Source organism: Pongo pygmaeus, chromosome 21 (genome assembly GCF_028885625.2).
Source record: "Pongo pygmaeus isolate AG05252 chromosome 21, NHGRI_mPonPyg2-v2.0_pri, whole genome shotgun sequence".
In the NCBI taxonomy this organism is placed as follows: Eukaryota; Metazoa; Chordata; class Mammalia; order Primates; family Hominidae; genus Pongo; species Pongo pygmaeus.
In genome coordinates, this window is record NC_072394.2 from 14,549,450 (window position 1) to 14,573,652 (window position 24,203).

Consider the following 24,203-nt stretch of genomic DNA (forward strand, 5'->3'; position numbering starts at 1 on the left):
TGATGAATAATCTCTTCCAGTCTTGGTAAACAGCAAATGTGCTAAATAGGTCAGAATAGAAAAATAGTGGCATCACACGCAAGAAACAGAGAACAAAGCAGTTGAGCCCAAAATGCTGTTTCTAATGTTGCTCTGTTTTGTTATGTTCTTACTGGCGAATGAAGGGCAAATGTGTGTTTACGAGGTCACACAATAAAATATAAAGTGAAGATTTCAGTCATTTGGTTAGCTTGGCCCAAGGAGACTATCAGGCTTGGAAAAATCAGACAAAAATAAATCATGTTAAGTAAGGTCCAACCCAGGCCGCTTGCCTGGGGCTCAGCTCCCTGGGATGTTTGGACCCATGTTTGGTAGGTGGATGGGAGATCGCGGTGCACACTTGCCCCTTCCCCTCCCCCCACCCCCTCCCCAGTGCTTCCACAAGTCTGACTCTGCCTTGTCATCGATTGACATTGCCTTCCAAAACGAGATGACATGTTTATTGTCTAACATCATCACTGATTACAACAACAATCACTCACAACAACTGGTGTGGTCACACAACATCCCACCCCAGATGTCCACCTAAAGCGTCCTCCTCTCACATGATTAAAGTCATTCAGTTTCTGGTCTATAGTAATTTTATATTTTATATTTTGGAGACAGGGTTTTGCCCTTTCACCCAGGCTGGAGTACAGTGGCACAATCATACCACACTGGAACTCCTGGAACTCAAGCATCCTCCCACCTTAGGCTCACAAGTAGCTGGGATTACAGGTGCATGCCATCATACCCAGCTAATTTTTTTTTTTTTTTTTGGTAGAGAAATGGTCTTGATATGTTGCCCAGTCTGGCCTTGAACTCCTGGCCTCAAGTGATCCTCCCACCTCAGCCTCCCAAAAAGTATCAGGATTACAGGTGTGAGCCATCATGCCCGGCCCTGGTCTACACTGATTTTAAAATCCACTTGGCCATTTCTAGTATTAGAATAAACCAAATCCTATCCAAATATTAACTTAATTTTATGTTTTATAAGCTTGGTCATGTAATATTTATCCATTTAAGCACCAACAAAGAAACTCAAATTTGTATCTGTGTGGATTATTAACTGGCTCTGAGCCCTATGGCTTTCTGCAGTATTTCCAGGTTTCAAAGTGATCAGTCCTAATAACTTTGAGGTTTGCGTTTTGTTTATTTGTTTTTTAAATTGCTTGTTGAGTCTAACAACAATGAATCCAACTTGCACTTTCTTATTTTGTGTTCCTAGGTAATTCATTATTGAGAAAGCAATTTATGCTAGTTAAGAGAAGGCCTATAATGAGGCAAGAATTCTGCTTACAAAGGTAAAGTAATTTAAGCAAAAGCTAAAATTTAAAAGTTTGATAGTAGTCAATAAAAATTAAAGAAGGTATACATAGGAATCTTTGAAATTAGGTCAAAAACAATACATTGGCTCTCTTTTTCTTATAACAAAAACCAAGTTCACTGAAAGTAATTTATTTCTTTTTATGGAACTACATTGCGCATTATATGAGTTCAATCTTGCCATCAACAGATTTATTAGGCTTTGTTTTGAAAAGTTGCTTTTCTTTTTCTTCTTTGGACTTTTCAAAAGCAGAAGCTTCCCTGACATGCTCAGTGTGGTATTTGCTGATGCGTGCGTGTGTGTGGTTTTAATTTTTAGGTTTGTTTCCCCTCAACCTTTTCTTTGAGTTAATGTGAATCACAGCTGTATTTTTCATTCCTGAGCGCTGTGATTCATTGCCATTGACTTCCTCCGGAGCCCACTACACCACAGAGTCCTGTGGGAAACTGATTAGTCACTGCCGAGCAAGGTACCTTGCATGCCGTGGTCAGCATCAGCTCAAACAACCGTCTTTGGGCAACGATGAAAGTTGCTGTAGCGTCTTCCTTTCGGTAAGTAAGAAAGCTTCCCTTTAGGGGTTCATATGGTTTGTAGCAATCCATGGATTCATCTTGGTAACATACGGGAAAATTTGATGTTGAAAAAGATAAACGTCTTCTTTGGTTAAGAAGATTTTGGGTCACACTTCTGCCTTCAAGAAACAGACATTGATCACAGCCCCTTGCCAGTGGCATATAAATAGTATTTGTGGATAGCTTGAACCTTACTATATTGGTGCAGCTTTGAAAAACTTGGAACAGATTCATTTATCTCAAACATACTTTTATCTAACTTCCTTGAGTCTAATTTTAGAAAATTTCAAGCCAAGGCATTTTTCTTTATAAGCTAGACTTACAAAGAATTCCTAAAGTCATGCCTTAACCATAATCAATTATTCTCGGTAAGTTTCCACTTGAAGTTAGCATTGCTGATTAACAGTTTGTGATCACTTATTCTAAGGGTGGAGAGGCGACCCTACCTCCATTTGATATCACCTAACCTGAAGAGGCTTTGGCGGCTATGTCTGCAGTAATGAGAACTCTAATTTTCCTGTTCAGAGTAAAGGCTCTACAGGTTTAAGCAATTAGAGCAGTTTAAGAGCAGGGACAAATGGTTAACCAGTTAAATAGGCCAAACAAAGTGTCAGAAGATCAAATTCTGGTCTGATCCTTGGGCAGCCTTGGGAAACAATTTTTGCCTTGCTAGGCCTCAGGCTTTTTATGCGTCTGTTAGCATGGAGAGCTTGAGGTGGAAATGCAAACAGAAAACAGTGCACCTGGGTAGAAGTTGCATGTGGTTACCTTACAGTCAGAACTGGATCACACAAACAAAACGCCCAATCGAATATTTCCTGAACATATAGGAAGTATAATTCCTTAACCTCTGCATAAAAGAGGATTGCCAGCCATATTCTGTTGAGACAAGAGGACATTGATACAATTCCTGATGCATCTGAATAACTGAAAGAAGATTTAGAAAATTGTAAATTTCAGGATGACTAAGAGAAAAGTAAATAAAAACTAAAAATAAGACAATATTAAGTTGTTCAAGAGAGGAACATTTATCGTAATATACTGTGTATTTCAGTGATGAATACAATATTGGCATGATTGCAATATAATCATGTAGAGAAAATGGAGACATAGTCATATAGAGAATGTGGAGACAAGAAGTGTGCACACTTGCTAGAGCTGGGATGGGGGTGGAGGTGGTAAAGGAGAGTTCAATCCTTGCCTTCCATAATGGGGAATCAACAGTCTAAAACTGAAAATTCCAGAAGTTGCAATACATGTGTTATTACTTGGAAGTAAATACCAACTGGGTTGGTCCATTCCAGCTGCTCTAACAAAATACCTTGAACTGAGTAATTTGTAAACAATAGAAATGTATTGCTCACAGTTCCAGAGCCCGGAAATCCTGAGTTCAAGGTGCTAGCTGACTCAGTCCCTGGGGAAGGCTCACCCTTTCCTTCAAAGATGAAGCCTTCTAGCTGTGTCCTCACTTGGCAGATGGGGCAAACAAGCTCACTCAGGCCTCTTTTATAAGGGCAGTAATCCCATTCATGAGAGCTTCACTCAAGACCTAATTACCTCCTAAAGCCCCTACCTCTTAATGCTATTGCATTGGGGATTCGGTTTCAAATTTATTTCAATAAATTTGGGGGCAGGGGGAACAAACATTTAGATTATAGCACCAACACAATTAGCTAAAAAGATTGAAAGTGGTTGACTCTAAGGAGAGGGAAGTGGGGAGAAATGCTTTTTATGTGAATAATCTTTATGGATCTATTTTACTTTTTGTGTAATTTTGACAAAACTGAAAACTGAAAAAGTCATAAGAATTTTTTTAAATAAAATCAATGAATCAAAAAGAAAGACACTGATGCCCACTGAGGTTCAATAACTTGTCTAGGGTTCACCACTGACAATGAGGCAAAGCCAAGATTCAAAAACTCTCACTTCAGCTCTAGAGCCTGAGCATTCCATCACTATTGAATATCGCCTCTCCAAAAAACATTAAATATACTCATCATCATTCATCATTCAATATCAAAAAATGTGAATTAAAAAAACAGTGAAGTATAGTCATACATCCCTTACTGATGGGGATACATTCTAAGAAATGCATCATTTGGCAATTTTGCCATTGTGCAAATATTGTAGAGTGCACTTACACAAAAATGGTAGAGCCCACTACACAGGTAGGCTATATGGTATAGTCTCTTGCTTCTGAGCTACGAACCTGTACAGCACGTTACTGTACTGAATACCATTAGGCAATTATAACATAAAAATAAGTACCAAATATATCTAACATAGAAAATGTACAGTAAAAATATGGTATAAAAGATTTTTTTTAAAATAGTACACCTGTATAGTGCAGCTCCATTATAATCTTATGGGACCACCATTGTATATACAGTCCATCATTAACTGAAATGTCATTATGCAAGGCACGACTGTATTATATTGTACTTTTCAGATGAGCAAAAATATAAACAATTGTTAATGCTCGTGGTTGGCAAGAGTGTGAAGTCATGGGCATCCTTGCATCACAAGTTCTTAAAAACTGCACATGCCTTGCCCTAGTAATTCACTTTATAGAACTTAATTTAAGAAAATAGCTGGGCATGCCCAGCACTTTGGGAAGCCAAGGCGGGTGGATCACAACGTCAGGAGTTTGAGATCAGTCTGACCAACATGGTGAAACCCTGTCTTTACTAAAAATACAAAAATTAGTCGGGCATGGTGGTGCATGCCTGTAATACCAGCTACTTGGGAGGCTGAGGCAGGAGAATCGCTTGAACCCGGAAGGCGGAAGTTGCAGTAAGCTGAGATGGCTCCATAGCACTCCAGCCTGGGCGACAGAGCAAGACTCCGTCTCAAAAAGAAAAAAATGAAGAAAAAAAAGAAAAAGAAAGTAACTGGGCATGGATTGAAAGATATTTGAAAAAAAGGTTGCAACATTGTTTAAAATATCAAAAACAGCAAAAATTAAAAGTAACCAAAACATTTATCAGTTGGTTAAATGTATTATTGTATGCATTTCACAGGTGTGAAAAGGATGAGGTGGATATATTTGTGTTAACATGAAAAGATGTCCATGTTATATTATCAAATGTAAAATGCACATCTCAGGACAGTATGGTGCAATATGATCCCTTTATGTAAAAATGTGTGTGTGCATGTGCACATGGGCATACATATAGGGTCTGGAAGGACGGGTCTTTAATGGTTGATGAAATTTATTTCTAGGTGGGAAAGGATTAGAAGGTGTCTTAGCTCAGGCTGCCATAACAAAATACCATAGGCTGGGTGGCTTAAACAACAGAAATATATGTCCTGTCATTCTGAAGGCTGAGAAGTCCAAGGTCCAGGTGCCAGCATGGTCAGGCTCTGATGAGGGCCCGCTTCCTGGCTTGCAGATAGTCACCTTCTCACACAGCAGAGAGAAGAAGAACCAGCAAGCTCTCTGGTGTCTCTTCTTTGAGGGCACTAATCCTATCACAAGCACCCCACCCTCATGACCTCATCTAAACCTAATTACCTCCCAAAGATTCCACCTCCAAATAACTTCACAGTGGAGATTAGGGCTTTAACACAGGTATTCACAAACATTCGGTTCATAACAAGAGGGGACTTTCCCTTTTATTCATACACTTTTCTGTTGTTTCAATATTTACAAAATATTTAACGATTGAAATCGTATATGTATGAGACAAGGTCTCGCCAAGGCTACAGTGCAGTGGCACAATCACGGCTCACTGTAACCTCTACCTCCCAAGTTCATTCCATCTTCCCACCTCATCCTCCTGGGTAGCTGGGACCACAGGAGCATGCAACCATGCCTAGCTAATTCTTTTATTTTTGTAGAGATGATGTCTCACTATGTTGCCAGGACTGGTCTGAAATCCCTGAGCTCAAATGATCCTCCTGCCTCAGCCTCCCAAAATGCTGGGATTACAGGCATGAGCCACCACACCCAGCTGAAAATATACTTTTATTTAAAAAGCAAAAGCATATACCTATGAGTGATAAGTGATCAGAAATGACATCTAATCCAAACTTTCAATTTGTATAGGTAATCAAAGAGATTTAATAAATTTCTCAAAGTCACACAAATGCAAATGCAAATAAAGACTCAAGATTTCTGGTCTGATGAGTATCAAATTACTGTAATCATATAAAGTATTAAAATAAAACAATGGCATTATATGGTTCTCATTAAATTTAAAAGGCTCAAACAGACAACTCAAAATGTGTCTCTAATATTCTAGGCGATTTGTTGCCATTTTCACATCAACATTGGTTTTTACTGCTAATCCTGTTGATTTTAACCTTGTTTTGTGACAATCATAAAGACTAGTAAGATCAAGTGGCCAACGTTATGATTATTTATTTGAAAGGCGAAACCAGAAAACAAAGCCTGATTCTAAATAAGTCATTTTAAATGGCAAATGAACAGATGCCAGTTTTAAGGGACTCCATCATAGCCTTTCTCAGTGAGTGAGATTTTAACATTGAAACTTATCACCAAAAAATAAAGTAATGCACTACAGACTCTTAAATTGTCACTTTTCCCCTTAAGTCCCCTGAAAACACAGACAAAAATAATAATTTAGGAAATACGAGAAGTGTGGGCGAGGGGTCTGGGCATGTTACTTCTATCACAGATTTGGAGAGATGTTGGCCAATTGTCAACAGTCTGTTTCTGGGTCCTGTGGTCTAGAGTGCCCCAAGAGCAAGCCAGGAGTCTCCCTGAGCCAGCCCAGCCTCAGGTGCGTTTCCACTGGGTTCCAGGCCAGGCCGGTCTTCCTGGGCCAGTGTGGACCATGTACTTCCTGTGGTTAGCTGGGGTTCTCTAACTTTCCCATCTGAGTCCCCTGGGGAGCTGGTGAAAACTCCCTCAGGGTTTCTGATGCAATAGGTCTGGGCTGGAGCCTGATAATTTGCATTTATAATTCCTTCTGCACCATATGCTGGTAGCCAGCTCTGGGATGGGCTGTGGAGCAAGCAGACCTAATTTACAGCATTTGCTGACTTCCATGTAGTATAAATACTCCCACCAAGCTACCAAGGGTTTCACAACCAGCGTACAAAATTGCTGCATATTTAGTAATTGGCTCTTGCGAGCCGGTGTGAGCTGGTGTGAATTGGCTGCAGAACATTGCTGCAGGTGAGACTGATACTGCTGATCTAAACGAGCTGTCTGGCTTTCTACCAAGAGTTTCATCCACTGGTGATCCTGCCCGCTTTAACTCTGTATCTCCACCCCTGACTGTGTGTCTCAGTTCCATACTCATCTATCCAACTATCCTTTGGTCATTTCCACTTGGGAGACCTACAGGCTCCTCAAATTTAGCTGGTCCAAAGTTCAACTATTTTATTTTTCTCCCACCATAGCTTCTATCTTTCTAGACATCTTATTTTGGTGAATTATACCACTATCCACTCAAGTTTCCTAAGGGAAACTCAAATCCTGTATCCCATAAATAGATCGCCCATATGTGCCCCACCCTTTTCCATTCATCTCACATGTGTACAATCATTTCCCTACCTGCTTGGCCATCCACAATTTCACTCTCCTACTCAGAAGTATTCAGTGGGGCCCCATCATTCCCCGTAGGATCAAACCTCAGTTTGTCTCTATGGCCTAAGGATGATCTGATCTTCCCTGTCCAGCCCCACTTCCCCTTCCACAGGACACTTGAGCCTCCAGCAATAGTGGGCAGTATTGGATTTGTTGCTCTCCAAAGCACTTGCTCCTTTCTCACTTCTGGAGACCATTCCTCAGGCTGCTCTCTCTCTCTCTGCCTGGCATCCCTTCCTCTGCCTACTCATCCTTTCAGGCTCAACTCAGAGGCTACTTTTTCTGCAACACTCTTCTGGCCTCCCTCAGAAGAACTTACACTTTCCGTTTTCTGTTCCTATTGCACTGGTCACAGATCTGTTTTAGCAGTGATATTGTTGGTGGTGTCTGGGTGCAAAGGGCTGCATTTTCACATGTCTGTTATCTCACATTGACTGCCTGGGACATTATAGATGTTCAGTCATGTTCGTTAAGTAGAAGAATGGCAGAGCGAATTGTGGGCCAAGTTTTACCCATCTTCAGTGCTTAGGCTGCAGAAGGTAGAACTGAAAAGGTGAAACCAGGGTTAAACGTGGCTCATTCTCCTCCCACTTTTTGGAAGGTATTTTTGTCTCCAGAATCTTCAGACCCATGAAGTCCATTCTGATCTGTGTTCCAGCCTTTAAGATGGACCCAAATGTATTTGTTTCTAGGTGGCTCACAGGTCTGAGCTTCCTGGGAGACCTGCAGACTAGAAATGGTGCAGGACTGGTCTTGGACAGGTTGACCAGCTCATCAAGACCGAGACAGTGGGGTGAGAACTGCCTACATCTGAACAATGAGAGTGGCAGCACTCTTTCTTTTGATTGGGCTTCCTGTGTTTTCTCAGAGCTTATAAATGAAGTTAGTATAGATGAATCCAAAGAACGGCAAGAATTTTCAGAGGGTGGATCGATAGAATAGATGGAAGAGCCCATTATCTGTATGAAGAGACTCAGGAAGTAAGGAGCTCCAAAAGCACGAATAGATTCTAAACAGATATCCTGATTTCATCTTAAATGCTCTCTTGCTCATCTTTCCCTGATCCCCTCCAAATGTCTTCATTCCATCTGGTATTAGAATTACTTACAGCACTGGTAAGACCTCTGCTAATGACACCTATTCTTCTAGGCAGGATAGGTTCTTACTGATTTACACTAATGAGAGCAAAATACACACACACACCCCCACACACAATTACAAATTCAGATGTTAAAGCACCAAATACATCTATTTGGATGAACATAGTAAAGTTTTAATTATTTATGGTCACTTTTTGTTGCTCATGCTGATATATGCATAATAATTTAACTTGCAAAGTGCTTTGGATGCATTTATGTAGTATGCTATAATTTCTGAACAATGTACTCTGCAAAAAGAGGTGACTATTTGCATGAATACATTTTTTTTGGCCTAGCAACTTAGTAAACGAGGATTTTAAAAACATATATTTCTAATAATTTCTAATAATAAATAATAATCATTAGAATAGCTAGCATTTATTAATCATTTGTCATATTACACACATTGTGCTAAGAAGTGCTTTTTCATGGACTATTTTTATTCAATGCCCGTTTTATTGAATAGATGAGGAAACTAAAGCATGGAGTAACTAAGTAACTGCTCAAAACAACGCCCTTAGTGATTCCCTGGGATGGCCCTTCCCTGGTTTAATAGTCATGGAGCCATAGCAAGGAGACATTGCTGCTTGCTGAAGTTTCTCCCCTTAATGTCAAAGCTAACTGGCAGTGAACATGCTGAAGAAGCAGAAGGTAGTGAAAGCGTTCATGCCCTGAAATCTGAGGACTGAATGAAGTTCTCATCTCACTCTTTCGTGGCTGTTTGGCATTCTCTGAGCAAGTGAGTGAATGGTGGTAACATCTGCTCTGCCTGCTTCTTTTTTTTTTTTTTTTTTTTTTGTCAAATGATCCTTTGTTGAATGAAATATTCTCCTTTGTGCTTAACTAGCTGGGCATTCCACAGCACCACTGTTGATGTCATCTATGATGTCATGAGGGTGGTGGCCATCAACATTACAGCCCACAGACTGGGCAGTCCCCAGGATCTCTTTAATGGTTCCAGAGAGTTCTCTGGCTAAGGATCGGTGCCGCATCTGTCGAGCAATGTTGACGATCTCATCAAAAGTGATATTCCCACTGTGTTTAATGTTTTTCTGTTTCTTTCTCTCTCTTGGTAGTTCCTTGAGGGCTTTGATGATCAGGGCAGAGGCAGAAGGCACCACCTCAATCTGGGCCTGTCTGTTCTGAATGGTTAGTTTCACTTGTAATCCTCAGGCCCTTCCAGTCACCCGTTGCCTTGGCAATGTCGTCACCCACGGTTTTTGGAGACAGACCCAGGGGGCCGATCTTGGGGTCCAGGGCAGAAGTGGCACCGACTTCACCTCGGTGCACCTCAGGTATACGACTTCGATCTCGTTGCAATCGAACTTCGGCGGCATGGTGGAGGCGGCTGGTGTCGGATGAACCCGGATTCGGGACGACCGAAGAAAGTTGCACCTTGGCCTCCTCCGAGCCGAAAACCGAGAGAGCTGCTCTGCCTGCTTCTATGCCCACGCAGGGACTGGTATGCGCATGTGCTGAGTTAATTGTATGAAAGTTATTTGCATGCTGGACCTGAGTGAGATCCTATTTCAGGAGCTTCACCTAGGCTCCCTCCCAATGGCCTTTCCCTTTCCTTCCTGTAAGAACAAGCCTATGGCAGAGAAGGAAGCTTCCCACACAGTTTGCTACCACGCCTTATCAGCGGGAGGCACCTGTGCCCTTGAGTGGACATGAGATAATTTTATATGGAACATCTTTTTTGAGCTTAGGGGTTTATTTTAAGATTATTTAAAATACATGTACCTAGCACATCAAATTGTGATTTCATAATCATTATTATTATTTAAGGTGTTAGGTATATTTGTTTTTAAATAATAGTACAGTATTCTGCAGACAAGGCAAAAATTAACGCAGGCAGATGTAGATTTATGGTGTATCTAGTGACGCTCGTGTCCTTAAAGGCCCTTCTTTTGCCCAGATCCCTCCCAGTCCTGTGGGCAGTTTGCATTAGTAATTTCGTATCCTTTCTCCTAAAGGGGGCTTCCAGAATAGAATGAATCTAAGGCCCCCTGAGACCTGGATCCTCCCTGTGTGACATGGACTGTGTAACCATTGCAGGAATTTCTTAGAATCTCTAAAAGAGAGATTTTCCTGAGTTCTGGCTGGCAGGGACACAACAGGAGCCAAGGAGAAGGAAAATGGTCTAGAAGAGTTTTTGAAAAATGAACTGAAGACATTAGTTACAGAAACTCAGTTAGGTCCCGCTGATGATCATTTCCAGGTGGAGAGGAGCATTCGAAGGCCACCCTCTTATATCACTGTTGGGATGCTGATCCACCCAGATCTCCTCCTCCAGCCATGGTGGGAGTTGAACGTGATGGCTCTCAGTGGCCCTCTTCTCCAAGGCCTGCTCGAGGCCACGAGAACCTCCTCACCCAGGAAGACACACTCAGACACACTGACTGGCACCAAAGCATAACAGGCAGCATGGCCCTCCTCGCCGCCAGTGGGATAACTGTGGGGTGTGAGTCATGTTCTCGAGCTCCCTGGGGATGAGATCAGGCTAGACTTTCCCTGCAACCACTGGCTTGCTCTGCTCTTTCTCCTTTCCTACCTGCCCTTCCTCACTTCCATACAAGACTCTCCCAATATGCCTTGTGTATCTGAATCTCCACCTCAGGCTCTGCCTCTAGGAAATATGATCTAGGACTAAACCTTTCCTGGCAGCCCTGCTACCTGGTTGATGTCCTAGGGTCACCCAGCGGTCTGAGGCCCTCTGCCTCCAGAGCAGTCCATGCCATGTGTGGGCAGCTCTGATCATTAGACAGGTCTTTCTTAGCTTGAGCCAGGCAGATGGAGCCTCCCTTTCAGAAGACAGTTCTCCTGCCCTACTCCTCTCCCCTTCCCAGTCCTCTCTTAACCTAAACTTTTCTAGGCCCTTCAGCTAGGCCTTTTGTGGCCAGGTTCCTGTTCTCTCACTTCCTGGGTTCTTTCCTTGCCTCAATCCAGTGTTGCAAAATCCCACCATGGGTGCTCACTTAAGCTGAGCCCTTCATTCTCACTGAAGGTTGAGGACACACACAATAGGACTTCCACCAATATGGATACTGTCTTGGATAAGCCCAAACACTCATCAGGGATTCGGGCAACTCTGTCACTGAGCTTCAAACCAAAGACGCTCTCACGTGTGTTTCTAGTAGGCTGCACCTTGCCTCAGTGCACCCTCAAGCGATGTTTTCCATAACCACACTCACAGGATTTCGCATTTATTTCTGCTACATCTCATTTGTGAGCCTGTTGTCTCAGCCAGTTGAGTTGTATTTTGTATCCTAATTATTTCATCTGGTCCTATCTTTCCAAAACATGTTACAACAATCATTGTAGGTACAGCCCTGAAGATTTTTAGCTGGAACTCAGATTAGCATTTTGTAATAATTTTATTTCATTGTTTAATTCTTATGAATTTAGTTTATAGCATGAAAGTATGATTTATAGTCAGTCTTTGTTGCTCATGCTAATATATGCATTATTATGGTTAATATTTTTAACAATAATTTAACTTGCAAAGTGCTTTGCATGCATTTATTTAGTATGCTATAATTTCTAAACAATGTACTCTGTAAAAGGAGATGAGTGAGTATTTGCATGAATACATTTTAACTTGACTTTAGTAAATCAGGATTTTAAGAAAATTTCTAATAATAAATAATTATGAGAATAGCTAGCATTTATTAATAATTTATTATATTATACACACTGTGCTAAGAAGTGCTTTTTCATGAACTATTTCATTCAATACCCATTTTACAGATGAGAAAACTAAGGCATGTGGGAAAACTAACAACACGTGGGAATAACTAAGTAACTGCTCAAAGTCACACCCTTAGTGATTCCCTGGAGTGGCCCTTCCCTGTTTTCATAGTCATGGAGCCATAGCAAGGATGTAATTAGCACATCATACCCATTAGCTTCTTCTGCTATAGATTTAAGTTGAAAAGAGTATAAATTTAAGGAAAATTCACAATCCTGTGTGATACTTGGCAGCAAGCATTGTGAAGGGAGTACATGAATGACTGGTGTTTAGGAAACACTGATTTATAAGATTTGTCATTCTCTCTACTTTAAGTCATCTATTAGCTTAACCTCTGTTCAATCCTTATCCTGGTTTAACTTCTTAGCAAACATCCTGCGCAGGACAGGCACGGAGGGAATCTTGGGGCCTACTCCTGTTTGGTAGCAGTCCATCAACTGTGGCTCCTGTTTGCAGGCATTTAACTATTTTCTTGTCATCCTCTTATGCACAAATTTTTTTCTTGCTAAAAAGGTGTCATTATTTGTCAACTCCCTTTTTGAAATTCAGATCCACACAACAGTTTTTTTCTAATTTTATTTTTGTTATTGTTGTTGTTGGTGGTGGTGGTGGTGGTTTTTCTATTCGTTCAGTTTTGGATTTTTTTTTTGAGACAGAGTTTCACTCTTGTTGCCCAGGCTGGAGTACAGTGGTGCGATCTCAGCTTACTGCAACCTCCGCCTCCTGGGTTCAAGTGATTCTCCTGCCTCAGACTCCCGAGTAGCTGGGATTACAGGCATGTGCTACCACACCTAGCTAATTTTTGTATTTTTAGTAGAGATGGGGTCTTGCCATGTTGGCCAGGCTGGTCTCCAACTCCTGACCTCAGGTGATCTGCCCGCCTCAGCCTCCCAAAGTGCCAGGATTACAGGCATGAGCCACCATACCCTGACTTTTTCTAATTTTCTAGTCTAACAGCCCTGCCAATTACATAAGGAATATGGCTAAACTGACATAGCTTGTCTTGGGAAACCCAAACTGGACCCTGGGGATGACCACGTTTTGGCTAAGATACACCATCTTGCAAAGAATCCCAAGACCAATCATCTCTCAAATGGCCCTTGAGCCTACAGCTTCATAGCTGGAGAAGTCTACTGCCTTCTCTGTTTTTGAAGCCAAGGACCAACATTATCTACCAGCTTTGTCCAGCCCTCTTCAATTCTCCTGAGTGCTTGAAGGTGATACAAATAATCTCACATGCATTTAATTTATAACCATAGCGTGGCACGTGAGTCCTCCAGATTGGAAAAGAAAATGCCTATAGAAGATCCAGGTGCGCTCTTACGACCGCTGAATTGACTTCAGGATCCAGTCCCGCTTTTTAATGCTGGTCTCCTCTTCCTGTCTTACAGCCTTTAGGTGTTCAGCTGATGTAAATTAATTGCTCCCATAGTCGAGGACTTTAGTAGGTTTTCTTTTCTTTTTTTTTTTTTTTTTTTTTGCTGCTAGTCAACAACATTGTGTTACAAAAGTACCTTTAAAAAGGTATTTTATGGTTTTATTTAGCTTTGTTTTATTTGTAAAATACCCCTCTCCTGGGCTGTAGGCTTCTAGGCATTATTCATACAGATCCAGCACACTGTTTGGGGTACACTTAAGCCCCTAGAGCCCTTACCCATATTCGTGTGTGCTGCCCAGCTGTGAGTTCATTGCAAAGGTGCAGACACACCTGCTTGTGATACCTCTCTCTCTTAGCTACTGACTTATTTGTGGTGTCAGAACCCCATTTTCAAGAACTTCCTATTCTATTTGATGGAAAAGAGGGCACTTTTTATAGACTCCAACTCACCTTTAAACTTTGTGAAATATCTGTTTATAAACCACAAAATTTATCGCCCAACTAAGTTTCCCGTTCCTAGCTTTTGTGAACATAAGGATGACCTAAGAATTTCCTCTTAACAATGCCTCTCACTTCCACCTCCCCAATCAGTTCCTCCCGGTGAATCAGAAGTAAGCTGAGAATAGCAGCTCCACCCACAGCTTTCTGATCCTTCTGAGGGCTGAATCTGCCCACAAGTTAGGTCAAGTGTGTGTCATACATGGTTTTTATCACAGAGACACTATGAGAATGTGCACAGACAGCTGAGTCTGCCACCTGTCTTTCTGCCTGATTTCTGCAGCAGGAATGAATCACTCACTTCCTACGTTGATGGTGGCTGTGGCATCCTGTCATCACAGAAGCACTTTTATTCTTTTCTCCATTCATCTCCATTATCTTCTAATATGAAAACCGTTATGTAGGTGCGTAGATTTATTTGTCCTTGACTTAACAGAGACAGCTTAGTACTCTCCAAAAGAAAAGAAAAAATATGTTTCTTATGAACAGAACATGATAAAAATGCCATCTCTTCATTGCATTCTAATCGAGGGTCCCATTCCCTGTGATCTTGCTGACTCCTAGGAAGTTCTGCAGAGCTGATCATTTCCTCCACCATCCTAGGTCCATTTTTGCTGGTTCTGCTCTGTATGATCATTGGGATGGTCCAACCGGCTACATCGTCTCAGGCTCCCTTTGCTAACTGGCTTCCTGCTAGTCTTGGTTTGGCTCATGTGAAGCCCTGGTTGATAGGGTGGGTGGAAGGAAAGGAAAAGCCAGGGCATTTCACCACTTTTAATATACTAATGATTCAAATTTGTACCTCAGCAAACATGCAGATTACCTGGGATCCTCAGCAGAGAATAGCTACCTCTGGAAATAGTAGGCCCATGAATGCTAAGAGGCTACTGAAATTGCCACCTATATGATGGGATGCTTTGGGTGAGAGGTTCATGGAGGTTCTGATTGATTGGGTTCTTGAAGAGTACATGAGCATTTTCCTGGCAGATCTACTCATGACAGACATCCCAGGAAGACAGAAGAGAAGACGAGCAGTTATGGAAACCCGAAGTTGTATGGTGTGCTTGCAAATGGGATTAACTTATTAATTTGTAGGACTTTGGGGGCATGATAGGAGATGAAGCCAAAAAAAGAAAAAAAATGGATTGAATCCAGTATATGAAGGACCCTCTGTAATAACCATGCTTTCTCCCAGGGGTGAGTTCACAGGAGCTCCAGAGAGCTCTAGAGTGAGGAGGGTGGAAAGAACAATTTTGTATATCATCTACATTGTATACTGGGCTTCTATAAGCTATTGTGTTTGTGCCGGCTTAAAAAGTTCAAAAATCCACGGTTGTGGCTATAGGAAATGTATCAGTCAGGGTTTTTAGATGCATACGAGAGAATCACCTCTAGCTGGTTTAGGCAGGGAGGGGTACTGAGGAACAGAGTTCCCAGAGTTGTGGGATGCATCAAGCAGTGGGGTTTAGGCTGAGCTTCCCAAGTGACTCCCAGAATGGCCCACCAGAATCAGCCCACCAAGGGTTGGTCACTGTGGAAGGGGTCAGGAAGCTGCTGAATTGGGAGACCCCCTCGGGGCTGCTGCTCAGAGCAACTCCAGCTCTGCCATGGCCCCTGACCACAAAATGATGCCCCTGACTCTGTCTCATTCCCTGCATCACTCAGTTCCCAACAAAGCCTTGTGGGAGCCCATCTGCTTGGTAGAATCTAAATCACACAGCCATATCCCAGCAGCAAGGAGGCCAGAAAATGAGGTTTCTGTTTTCTTACTTTTGCATCCTATGTTGGAAAGACAGAAATTATCCTGAAAGACACTATCAAAATAGGGATTGTGATCGAAAGATTTGGGGGATACTCAGGAGTCCACCTCAGGAAGACATATTTTCTAAAGGAAGGGAGAGTAGGATGAAATTTGCATTTTAAAATATCATTTTTATGAAACCATTTGTTTTTTAGCCAAGGCCAATCCTGATGACTGTGTGAAGTCATGAGATTGCTGGTTTCTCTAACTAGCTTCACATTTTTTTTTTACCAAGTTCTCTAAATCCAAGCTAGCTTTTCCTTAACTTTTATGCCAGGCTTCACATCATCTTTTACTTACATGGCATGACCTTGGAATCCTTTCTTGGCCTCTCTTTGATGCTTCATTCTTGTGCAGTTTGGTGAAGACCCCCTGCACTCTCAGGTGTAGCATCCTCCTGCCACATGAGGGATACCTTAATAATATGACCATCAGCCACAAGCCTCAGCCCTTTCCAATGCCATGTCCCACAGCGCATAACGTACCAGCAAATGTTTATCACAACCTACTCAAGGCCAGTCATTCAGTCTCCAGGACTCTCAATGAGGTTGGGCTGTAATTTCCTGTTGCTATGGAATAAAGCATGAACAACTGCCACATGATGTGTCGCTAAAATGAATGCAGTATCATTAGCATGGTGGACACTGTGATGCGCCACCAGATCCCCCTTAAGGAGAGACTTGTTGCCCGGCTGCTGGGAGTGCTGACCATGGGGAGTCTATAGCTGCCACCAGCCCCTGCAGGGGTGCCTTGGCTGAAGGGGGCTGCCTAGGCAAGGGTCATGCCATGCCCAGGGACACCCACATCCAGCAACTGATGCTGGTGGGGGTACAATGGCATAGCCATCTCAGCCCACCTCGGGACACCCCTATAAGGTTGTCTCATCCTGAATCCTGAACCTCATCTCCATGTCCCTGTGTCCACTCCTGCTTCCTTCTCATTCCACAGGCACTGATCCCATGGGCGCTCGTTAATAAGCCTCCTGTACCCTAAACTCTGTCTCCAAGTCTGCTTCTGGGAGACCCCAACCCATGACCATCAGCCTCTTCTAGAAGTACACAGATGCCCCAGCATGCCATACTCCGGGTAGATACTCCACCCTCCCAGGGCACCCAATTCACCTTAAAAATGTGCAGCTGCCAACTGCTCTCAGCAAGGAGATGTCTGGTGCTTGGTGCTTGGAAGTAGTTTCGTTCATCTAAAAACTTAACATGAATTTTTACGTTAACATTTTTTAACCTGAAAATAATTGAATTCTAGTTAGTGATATGTATGTTAGCAGTATTTAGTGGGAAGTACAGACATCCAAGTTTTTCTTTTAAATGCACCAAAAATAAGATGGATTGAGGGATGTGTAGAGGGAGGTAGAGATGGAAAAATATGGATAAAACAAGTATTGTAAAATGTCAGTGGTAGAATCTTGGTGGTGTGTATATGAGTGTTCACTGAAAAATTATTTCAATTTTGCTCTGTTTGAAACTTTTTATTTTAAAGTATTGGGAAAATAAATAGGTATTACTGAATAGGAAGAGTAGACTGAGATTGTTTTATGAACTTATTTCAAAGATAAAGTTAAGCCCATCAAGTACTTGAGATTATATCAGTGTAGTTTCCCTGATACGTTTGAACCCATCATTTATTCAGCAAACATTTATTGAGCAGGTACAATGAGCTTGGATATACAGTAAGTGTTCCAGGGAGGATAAAGAAATATAAGAGCTATATTCTGCAAGTTTGTTATAGTGGATACAATAAATACATGTGGAAAGTTAAATAGTAATAGTTCATATCACCCTAGACATAGACTTTTAAAATACATGGATTCTCCTTCCTGTAGGAGATAGCTACAAAGCAAAACACAAACAAAAACAAATGCGTGTATTGGTTCTACTATACAGATAATGTTTCTAGCAATGAATAATAATAATTATAATAATAATAATAGCAGACCTTACACAGTGTTTGCCATGTACCTGGCAATGTTCCAAGGGCTTCACCTATTTCAATGCATTTCATCCTTACACTGTGTGGTGGTGAGAATGTATCTGCAGATTTGCAACTAAAGGGGACGTGACTGGCCGAGGGCACCACGTGCTGTGCTCTCTAATCCATCACTGAATTTCTAAGCCAGTGGCTGAGCCCAGTGGGGATACTAAGGCAAGCACAATCCCAAGAGATACAGGCGGCCTCTGATAGCCATCGCTGGCTCTGTGACTCCCAGATGGCCTCGCCAACCTTTCTCAGCCAGCATGGTGATCTAGCATGCTGTCCCCAACCTTCCTTCCTCCCCACTCTCCTTTACAGAGACAAGACCTGTGTGGCAGCCCGACGGCTCTCCCCACCTCCCTAGACTGCCTCCCTCTTGCTCCCCACTGTCCCTCCCAGGGCTAATTTTTGGAAATAGTAAAAAAGACTCACCCTCAACCACACCTTTCAAAGGCAAACCAACCACTCTGTAGCCCACACCCCAGCCACCTCTTTCATGGGCTCCCACCCTCCGGGCCATGACCCACCAGCCCTGATCACCCCGGGGCCAGGTACCAGACAACCAAGGAGAGCCCCTTCCTTAGTCCCTCAGTGCCCCAGACTGGGTAACTTAGAAACAATAGGCATTTATTCTTATAGTTCTGGAGTCTAGGAAGTCCAAGAAGAAGACACCAGCAGGTTCAGTGTCTGGTGAGGGCTGCTCTCTGCTTCCAGGTGTTGCTGCATCTTCTGGAGGGGACAAATGCTCTGTCCTCATGCAGCAGAAGGGACAGAAAGGGCCAACTCACCTCCTCAAGCCCTTTGGTAAGACCCTAATCTATTCATAAGGGCAGGTCCCTCACGGCCTTCCCCCCTCCTAAGGGCCCCACCTCTTAACACTGTTGCACTGAGGATTAAGTTTTAACATGAATTTTGAAGGAGGCCCAAACATTCAAACCACAGCAGCCCCTATGCTCCAGAGCCTAATGAAATTATTCAAACCACCCAGTCCTAAGCCAGATTACCCTGCCCTACATGTTCCTCCCCACCGAAACCACAGCGAAAGCTCCCGCCCACAGTTTTCCCCTCACCTCCTGCCTCTAACAGATCCTGGTGCTTCCCTGTGTGGCCCCTGACAATGTGGCAAGCCCTCCTCTTGGGATCTGTGAGTAACAAACCGTCTTTTCAATGGTAGTCATCTCCTGATATGCTGGCCTTGCCAAAACAAAATCATAATAAAACCTATATCTATATATATATATAGGTTTAATTTATATATATACATTTTAACTTTAAGTTCCAGGATGCACGTGCAGAACATGCAGGTTTGTTATGTAGGTATACGTGTGCCATGGTGGTTTGCTGAACGCATTGACTCATCCTTTATGTTTCCTCCCCTCACTCCCCCACTCCCCAACAGGCCCCGGTGTGTGTTGTTCCCCTTCCCGTGTCGACGTAAAACCTATATTTTTTAAAAGCCAGTTAAGTACAAATGTCCCTTGGTGTTCAGCTTTTCTGAGTTACTGTTTACAACGTGTTGAGCTCTTAAAATAGCAAGAATGCCAAGAATATTTTGCTCTCAGTTACTTGGTTTTACGGTCTTACATGCACAGGAAAGAGAACAGAAGGTATCTCTATACGAGTAGTGAGTGTAGCAGTGCTCTTGGGGCCCCACCAGATCTTCAAGCCTGGGCCGGTGCCCCACTGTGTTGGGAGTGGTGGCTGCTAACTGGCCTCCCTCCTCAGGAGATTCTCCCCTATAAGATGCAAGGCAGCCCACAGCTCATGGCTGACTAGCACAGGGGTGCAAAAGTGCAGTCCCCTCGCCTCAGTGCAGGACCAAACCTGTGTTCAAACCCCAGTTCAAACCCTAGAGCTCCCTGCAGGCTTAGGCTGAGGTTGGCATCCTGCTGAGGTCCCAATCCCCTGCCCGCTCCTTCTTGTCCCCGTCCCCTTCTCCTAAGAGCTTTCCTCCACCACATCACCTGCACAAGGATCCCCTGTGAGTGAGACCCCCAGTGGCCTGGTAACCTACAACTAAGCATCACATGAAATGTGGAGGGATCTTGTGCTGGGTGCAAGGTTTTCCCCTAGAGTGTGTAATGGTTATGGATCATTTGGTGACTCCTGCTAATCTCCTTAGTACAGACTGTCAGAGCCTAGTTAATGGATCAGCCCACAGGCAGCTCCTTAAATATTCCACCTATAAAGAACATGAAAGAAACCACTGGCATGAGCAGCAGATTACCTACGAGCAAATTCACATCCCCTCATTCAGCTTTTTGCTTAAGTGGGAAGATGCAACTGGGACCCATTTTTGCCAAAGTGGAGGCTGCCTGTGGGTGAAAATAGCAGGGAGAAGGGATAGCCCATGTTTATTGGGCACTTGCTTGGTGCCAGGTACCCTGCTAAGCTCAGGAAGGACAAATGGCCTAACCCAAATCACACAGCTAGTAAACAGCAGCATTCAGCCCCACAGCTGCAACCTCCCACCCAGCAACACGCTCTGGTTCCCTGACAGGCTCCTCCTCCTGCCCTCCCGCCCCCTTAAAAGTGGTGGAGCAAATCAAGAATACTGGTGTGAAGGGAGGCACCTCATGGCTGGGCCTGTTGGCTGTATTTAGTCTTCAGATTTCATAAATATGCAAACTAGGAAAATAGAATGATCTTCTGTCTTTTTAGTTTTTTCTTTTGTTTTTGTGTTATTCTTATCTTTTCTGGTAACATGTAGACCTGACATCCCAATCTTCTGTCTTTTAAGTTGTTTAATAAATAATGTTCATCATTCTCTTTAAAACTTGACTCTAGGCCAGGCACAGTGGCTCACACCTGCAATCCCAGCACTTTGAGAGACTGAGGCAGGAGGATCCAGGAGGTCAAGTCTGCAATGAGCCAAGAGCGAGCCACTGTGCTCCAGCCTGGGCAACAGAACAGGACCCTGTGAAAAAAAGAAAGAGAGAGAGAGAGAAAGAAAGAGAGAAAGAGAGAGAGAGAAAGAAAGAAAGAGAAAGAGAGAGAGAAAGAAAGAGAGAGGAAGAAAAAAGAGAAAAACAGAGAAAGGAAGGAAGGAAGGAAGAAAGGAAGAAAGAAAGAAAGAAAGAAAGAAAGAAAGAAAGAAAGAAAGAAAGAAAGAAAGAAAGAAAGAAAGAAAGAAAGAGAAAGAAAAGAAAAAGAGAGAAAAGAAAGAAAGGAAAGAAAGAAAGAGGGAGAGAGGGAGGAAGGAAGAAAGGAAGGGAGGGAGGGAGGAAGGAAGGAAGGAAGGAAGGGAGGGAGGGAGGGAGGGAGGGAGGGATTTCCTAGACTAACTCCCACATTGCGTCTATCATTTTCTTCAAGTCTGCACTAGTAATTGTGTAAATTATAGCACATTACTTTGTTTTGTTTATATACATATACGTGTGTGTGTGTGTGTGTGTGTGTGGTGGTGAATGTATCTATAGGCATGTGTGTGGAATGTATATAAATCTTCTTTATTGTTTGAAGTGCTCATGTGTAAATGTTTTTGCCTTCAACTTCATTAAAATTTTTTGAGGGCAGAATATTTTAAAGTCTTCAGTAACAATCATTATATTACTTTAAACGAGATCAGATAAAAAAGGACATAAATAAATGTCTACTGAGTTATAAAAGGAATAAACCGAATTTCACATCATTTACATGAGGCAATTAAAAGGTCAGCATTTAGAAAGCTATACTCTAAGGTAAATAAATCAGTACCTGAAGGCAAATGGTAAGGGAATATTTAGTTAACAGAAAGAAGTCGGTTTATCTCAAAAGCCATCTTCCCTGAAATTCAGGCCTACATTGCTTTGCTTAAGTAACAGCAAATATGAATGGGAAGTCGAGTGGATGCTCAGAATTACTTAAAAATTTTCAAGCTTTTTTCAAGCACTCCATTTAGTGAACCAGGATGAAGTAGAAAAATCTCTTCTCTCCATGAACTTGTTTAATTGCAGAAAAGCTACAGAAGGAAAGGTTCCTGGCCAGAAGGAGAGAGTGCATCTTGCTCCTCTAAGGATGACAGTCGATGAGGGAATCCAGGGTCCTTGCCTGTCACACATTCCTTTGAGCTCTGGTCACTGTGCTAGGACTGGGACTGGCTGCCTTTGTTCCTTTGGGGCATGGCCAGGTCATCTGGTATCCCGGGCTACCAGATAAGTCGCCCTATTCTGGTAGCTCTGAGGGAGAGCTGAGCTCTGCACAAGCACTTAGGGACAGACCAGTGGTCTGAGCTCAGCCACATTTGTTCCCATGACTGGCATCATCTGGTGACATCGGATGCTGCACAATCCATGTCGACTGCAGACCACTAGGCAAAGTGGGTTACAGAATTAATGCACTGAGTGCTCCAGCAATTATAACATTGAACATAAGAGACCCCCATTTCTTCCAGGTAAATTCTCTAAAATTTGAGTGAATTCATAAGTGACTATTTCCTCATTACGCCATCACACCAAAACTAAATTAAAGGATTACTCCTCAATTTCCACATTAGTAACTTAAATATTAGAGCATGAAAAGATTTGTAATTCTCATTACAGATCACCAGCTCGTTCTTCAGAAAAATTGAACTAATTAGATCTAACTTAATTCCTCACAGTTATGTGCCTGCTTTAATTGGAATTACATTGAATATTGATAGTAAATTAAAGAATATTTTCATGGATAAGATTTCTAATCTACCAATTAGGAGACCATGATCTCTCTCTCTCTCTCTCCATTTATCTAAATCTTTCTTTGTTTCTCTTATTAGGGTTATATAATTTTGAACGGCTCTTATGTTTATTGAATTATGTAATTCTCATCTATTTAATTTTTGTAGCTGTTATGATAGAGGAAGATAATGAGTTTCTGTTCCATTACTAACATTAAATAATGCTGTTGATTTTTACATTTATAGGTAACATCCTATAATTTTGCTGAACTTAACTATTTTCTTAAATAAATTTTTGTTGATTTTTACCAAATTCAAGGTATATAATCACATTATTATAAAAAGCAACAAAAATGTATCAGAGTCTTAGTGACAAGTATTAATTTTAGAGGAATGGGAAGATATTTAAAGAGCCTCATACTGGCCACTGCGCCATTGTATTAACTACCATTTATTGTATATCATGTGCAGATACCGCCCCTAAAGCTTTATCTATATAATTTCCATACAACACTGCTATGAGATGGGTACTCTAATGATCCCCATTTTGCAGATATGTATGGAAACTAAGCCTCAAGGAGATTAAGTAACACTGAATATCTCACACACACACACACACACACACACACACACACACACACACACAGTGAATTACACAGCTCGGGTTTTAACCCAGCTCGTCTGAGCCCAGAATCTGTTCATGTAATAGCAGCAAAAAGGAAATAATGTACTTGAGAATTAACTCAATACACATGAACTATTCAAAGAAAATTAAAATACCTCCAGGGAACATAAAGGCTCTGAGAAATCCACAAGAAGCATTATCTCTTTCTTAATCTTTACTAATTTCACAAGTGAGAAATAGTCTCTTGTTGTCAGTTTAATTTGCATTTTTATTACTAGGAAGTTTCAACATTTTCAAATTAATCACATATCTTTTCTATCCTATGTTTTTTCTATTCAAAAGTTCTAATTTCACCATTGGGATACTAGAGTTTTTATTGCTGTATTTAAATTCATTATAAGTTAAGTATATTATCTTTTATCAAATTCTTAGCAAATGATAAGCCAAGCTTTTGCTTTGCTTTTTAATTGTTTATTGTATATGCTGATATACAGGTAACTCTTTTTAATATAATTAAATTTGTCCACCTTTTTCTCCTTGATTCTTTCTTCTTTTTCTCTTTCCTTTATTTTTTCTTTCCTTTCTTCCTTTCCCTCTCTCTTTCTCCTTCCTTCTTTCCTTTCTTTCTTCCCCTCCCCTCTCTCCTTTCCTTTCCTTTCTTGTGGGAGTGAATGTTGAGAATGATCTTCTCAATCCAGAGATAAGAGAGACATATGCCTGTATTTTCATCTGGTTTCACTATTTATTGACTTAACTATAACATATCTGAAATGTATTTTGAGTGGAGGGGACAAGAAAAAGAAAGTAATTTATTCAGCTGGCTGAAACAGACACTTCACAAAAATCAGAGGGTTTTTTAATTACAAAATCATCTTTAGATTTTAGTTTAAAAACAAAAACATATCTTCTGTCATTGGA

At 41.8% G+C, this 24,203-nt stretch overlaps 1 protein-coding gene and 1 pseudogene across 7 annotated transcripts in view; one reads left to right on the plus strand and one right to left on the minus strand.

Moving 5' to 3' along the window:
- The window catches only part of RIN2 (Ras and Rab interactor 2), a 249,868-nt gene that overhangs the window by 56,426 nt on the left and 169,239 nt on the right, over window positions 1–24,203 (plus strand). The window contains exons 1-2 of one of the 7 annotated variants that reach the window (XM_063659450.1): window positions 1,303–1,322; window positions 1,664–1,896. The exons of 5 other annotated variants lie outside the window; for them this stretch is intronic. Coding sequence is in view for 1 of the 2 variants with exons in the window: in XM_063659454.1 (XP_063515524.1) it covers window positions 1,868–1,896 (29 nt within the window). In the remaining variant the exon portion in view is untranslated. Of the gene's footprint in view, window positions 1–1,246; window positions 1,897–24,203 lie in introns of those variants that run through there. One more of the 7 variants, XM_063659454.1, reaches the window with a different exon arrangement.
- LOC129021497 (large ribosomal subunit protein uL11-like) lies at window positions 9,434–18,547 on the minus strand (annotated as a pseudogene).